This window comes from Marmota monax, unplaced genomic scaffold, assembly GCF_021218885.2.
Source record: "Marmota monax isolate L192 unplaced genomic scaffold, Marmota_monax_Labrador192_F-V1.1 WCK01_AAM20220418_F8-fsc00311, whole genome shotgun sequence".
Classification (NCBI taxonomy): Eukaryota; Metazoa; Chordata; class Mammalia; order Rodentia; family Sciuridae; genus Marmota; species Marmota monax.
Genome location: NW_026694601.1, coordinates 341728 through 345886, shown reverse-complemented (window position 1 = coordinate 345886; position 4159 = coordinate 341728). Strand labels below are relative to the sequence as shown.

The 4159-nt window shown below is 45.8% G+C and overlaps 1 protein-coding gene across 2 annotated transcripts; it reads left to right on the top strand.

Annotated features, from left to right (window-relative positions):
- The first annotated feature begins 1880 nt into the window (after positions 1–1880).
- Positions 1881–3953, top strand: Ubb (ubiquitin B). Of its 2 annotated transcripts, none has more exons than XM_046422053.2 (2): positions 1881–2036; positions 3119–3953. In XM_046422053.2, the coding sequence occupies exon 2, from the start codon at positions 3125–3127 to the stop codon at positions 3812–3814; it is 690 nt and encodes a 229-aa protein (XP_046278009.1). In that variant the 5' UTR covers positions 1881–2036; positions 3119–3124; the 3' UTR covers positions 3815–3953. The 2 variants fall into 2 exon arrangements, with proteins under 2 accessions (XP_046278009.1, XP_046278008.1); XM_046422052.2 differs by having other exon boundaries at positions 1909–2063.
- Positions 3954–4159: the final 206 nt, after the last annotated feature.

Sequence of the window (4159 nt, the reverse complement as noted above, 5' to 3'; positions counted from 1 at the left end):
ACAGTTTTCTTGCAGATTTTTAGTAAGAGACATGTAGCCAAATAAAATCACTTCGAATCTCAGAATCAATTCCTCTTCAGTTTCAAGGTAAGTCTAGGCAAAAAAACATATTCTTACGGAGAATAAATGTCTTTTTGCTTTGTTTTAGTGACTTCAGGCTGTCATTATTTTTTTGCTTTTCAAGTGAATAAAAGAAAAAATTCCACTTTATTAAGCGAACATGAGCATAGTGCCAAATACTGTGTTCTGTAAAATTTGCTTACAAATTAACTTTTGCAATTTATTGCCAGAAATTATGTTATTACTAAAAGTTTTGTTTATAAACCGAAAAAAAATAATCTTATTTATTGTACCAGGATAACATATGCTTTCCTTTTAAAAACATTTGGTTGTGTTGAGGTTTCCAAATGACCTACTTTGGGAAATATTAAACCAGGAAGCAATATGAGTAAATTCTGGCAACTGCTAGAATCCCCAGTGAAGTCATGGGTCATGAGATCTGCACTCTAGCTCTATCTATTGATCAACATGCATGACTCAGGAGGAGCTGCTGGTGGGTGAAAGAAGTTCTAACTCACTGTTAGGCTAACAAAACTGAGAAATCACACTTCCTATAATAGACGTTTTGTAAATTACCTCCAGATTGTTCGAATCAACTTTCAATTTTACCTTAAACTATTTCTTACGCTCAGCAGAAAATCATTTTAACTTGAAACGATCTAGTCTTTAATTACGCGTTTATTGAGCCAGTCTTGTTGACAACTTAATGACCGGTAACCTTTTTACTAGTGAAATACACCTAATTTATATGAATATGCAAATTTCTCAATGACTTACTTTGCGTGACATTCGTGAAAAACCAGCCGTTTTATGTTTATTTACACCCCCATCCAAGACTCCACCTGAAACTGTGATCCAAACACGCCTGCCTTACTCACTTAAATGGTGTTATCTCCTTGAGGGACGTGTGGTCACGCCCAGAGGGTAGTGAACCCAGTTATCTGGTCCTAACTGGTTAAATCCTGTTTTCGCCTCTCTTGCACTATAAGCAGGGAGAAATACTACTTTCCTGTGGGTGGACTCCCCATCTCTTAAACTGGGCTTTCGGCACCCCTATCTTCTACATTTCTCCTTCTTCCTACCAGTGTAGAGAAACACTAGGGAGGAATAAGGAATTACGGGTATTGGTGCAACTAGATCCAAGCCCTGCCAGCGTGTCACCTTGAGCTCGAGCCTCTCCTTTCTCAATGGCCTCTGTAGAGAGCCCCACGCTAAAGTCTAGATTTGTAGAATTACCAGGATTAAGACAAAGCACCTAAAAGCATTCTAATTCTGAGTGTGAGGGCTGCGTCGTTAAGGAGTAGAATGAGAAATCGTGATTCACAGTCAACACCCTTGCGGAACATCGTTTTGAAGTAGGAAAGACCCCCACCATCCCACATCCACCCCCCATCCACCCCCATTTCCGGCTGGAAAAATATCCCTCTTTCGGGAAGGTGCTCCTCTAGGCGCATGGGCATTCAGTTACTTAGCAACGTCGCTCCAAACGACTACCGAAGCCCAGCAACAATAGAACCACCGCGTCCTCTACCAATCAGCGCCGGCTTCACCTCAACCGCCTCACCAATCAGCGCCAGCGCTGCAAGGAAGTTTCCAGAGCTTTCGAAGACGGTTCCTTTAACTTGGATTCATCCGCTTGGTGATTTTTTCCCACTTTTTCGTCAAGTAGGATATAGAGTACCTGGAGGAGGAGAAATATAATTTTTTAGAATCCTTTGTTTCTACTGGGAGGAATTTGAGGCTCAACTGAAAGTCTAACGCGCCGCGAGTGGTGAAGCTGAAGGAACTACTTTTCAGCGGCGCACGGAGACGGCAGCTACGTCGAAGTGATAAGTGACGCAACAGACGTTGCATAAATTTCACCTCCGCCGGAGCGGCGCATTCAGTGGCGAGTGGCTTTGTGGATTGACGGTGTGCTGCTTTACGGCTGGATCGCGGTGACTGGTGGTTGGTGGCCTCTTCGCATTCGATAACAGGTACTGGCCTGAAGAGTTTTGGACCTGGTAAGGATGAGAAAGGGAGCTTGAGTGAGGTCACGGTGGCGGTTTATAGGGCCGGTGGCACCTCGGAGGGGGTGGGGGAGGGGTCGTGACGCGGCACGGCCCTCTCCGGAAGAGAGGGGCCTCGTTTGTGGCGGGAGCGGGGGCGGCTGGCGCGCGCCGGCGAAGACTAACTGACGCTTAACCGATGGAGATTCGGTCGCATTTGCTTCAGAGGGGGGAAGGTAGAAAAAAGGTAGTCTTGGTGATTTTGGGGAACCTTTAGTTAACGAATCTCAATATGGGAAATTGTTTCCCTCTGTTTTGTGGGGGTTTGGGCCTTGGGTTTGATTGGGGTTTTTTTGTATCGCCATAGTGAGGTGCGGGGACATTAGTGGGGGGAGGGGCGCTTAACCCGGAGCTACGGGGAAGAAAAATCGGGAGTCCTAGTTTCGAAAGCGGTTAGGCTTTTCTAGCGATTTCAAATTGAAAAAGCCACTAATTGTAGCCGAATGCGGTGGCGCGCGCCTATAATCTCTGGGGCTCGGGAGGCTGAAGCAGAAGAGGTGGAAGTTTAAAGCCAGCCTCAATAAGACTTGGTCTCAAAAAGGGTTGGATGGGGCTGCCGTTCTGGCTAAGTGGTAGAGCACTTTACTAGCATCTGCGAGGCACTGGTCTGGGTTCGGGCCTCAGCACCCACCGCATAAAGCTAAAATAAAATGAAGGTATTGTGTCCTCCGCCTACAACTAAAGCACCCTTAACCACTGACTGGTTCAGTCGCCAGTACCAACAAAAACCATTGACTATAAATGGAGTTTGTATTGCGTGACTAACTGTAGGCTAGTGAAGTTGGAGGTAGGTTCGTGAGAGACGTTAACGTTTTGTGCCCGCCCCCGCCCGTTTCTGTTCCTGCCCCTGCACTGGGGAACCAACCAAGCCGTGTTAGGCAAGTGTTCTATCACATTAATGTGTTTTTAAGGCATTTTGAAAAAAAAAAAAGATTTGAAGAGTGGTTTGGGATATTAAAGTAGGAAATCGATCCTGAGATGACACCAATTGTTTCTGTTTTAAATTCTAGGTCAAAATGCAGATCTTTGTGAAGACCCTGACTGGCAAGACCATCACCCTGGAGGTGGAGCCCAGTGACACCATTGAGAATGTGAAGGCCAAGATCCAGGATAAAGAAGGCATCCCCCCTGACCAGCAGAGGCTCATCTTTGCAGGCAAGCAGCTGGAAGATGGCCGCACTCTTTCTGACTACAACATCCAGAAAGAGTCCACCCTGCACCTGGTCCTGCGCCTGAGGGGTGGTATGCAGATCTTTGTGAAGACCCTGACTGGCAAGACCATCACCCTGGAGGTGGAGCCCAGTGACACCATTGAGAATGTGAAGGCTAAGATCCAGGATAAAGAAGGCATTCCTCCTGACCAGCAGAGGCTCATCTTTGCAGGCAAGCAGCTGGAAGATGGCCGCACTCTTTCTGACTACAACATCCAGAAAGAATCTACCCTGCACCTGGTCCTGCGCCTGAGGGGTGGTATGCAGATCTTCGTGAAGACCCTGACTGGCAAGACCATCACCCTGGAGGTGGAGCCCAGTGACACCATTGAGAATGTGAAGGCCAAGATCCAGGATAAAGAAGGCATTCCCCCTGACCAGCAGAGGCTCATCTTTGCAGGCAAGCAGTTGGAAGATGGCCGTACTCTTTCTGATTACAATATCCAGAAAGAGTCCACCCTGCACCTGGTCCTTCGTCTGAGGGGTGGCTGTTAATTCTTAAGTCTGCATTCATGGTGCGCAGTTATAGTATTATGCTGCACATAGCCATTTGCCCCAGTATAAGTTTAGAAATTACCAGTTTCAGTAAAAGCTGAACCTGTCCAAAATGTTAATAAAGTTTTGTTGCATGGTAGCATATTTGGTGTTTGTTGTCTTTAAATTTTGTAGTTAATGTTGCAACTTCTTAATTAAAATGGTGTTGGGACAAGGGTTATCACTTTGAAATTGGTAATGTGGCCAAAATTGACACTTGAGTGTCAAGGGATGGGACCTTTGTCCTAAAAATTGGTGTCAAGCAAATATGTAAATAAACAATGGCTTTTTTTCACATTGAGTAGA

Excerpts from the sequence above, each read along its gene's own strand:
- Ubb (XM_046422053.2), top strand. The coding sequence starts at position 3,125 with ATGCAGATCTTTGTGAAGACCCTGACTGGCAAGACCATCACCCTGGAG.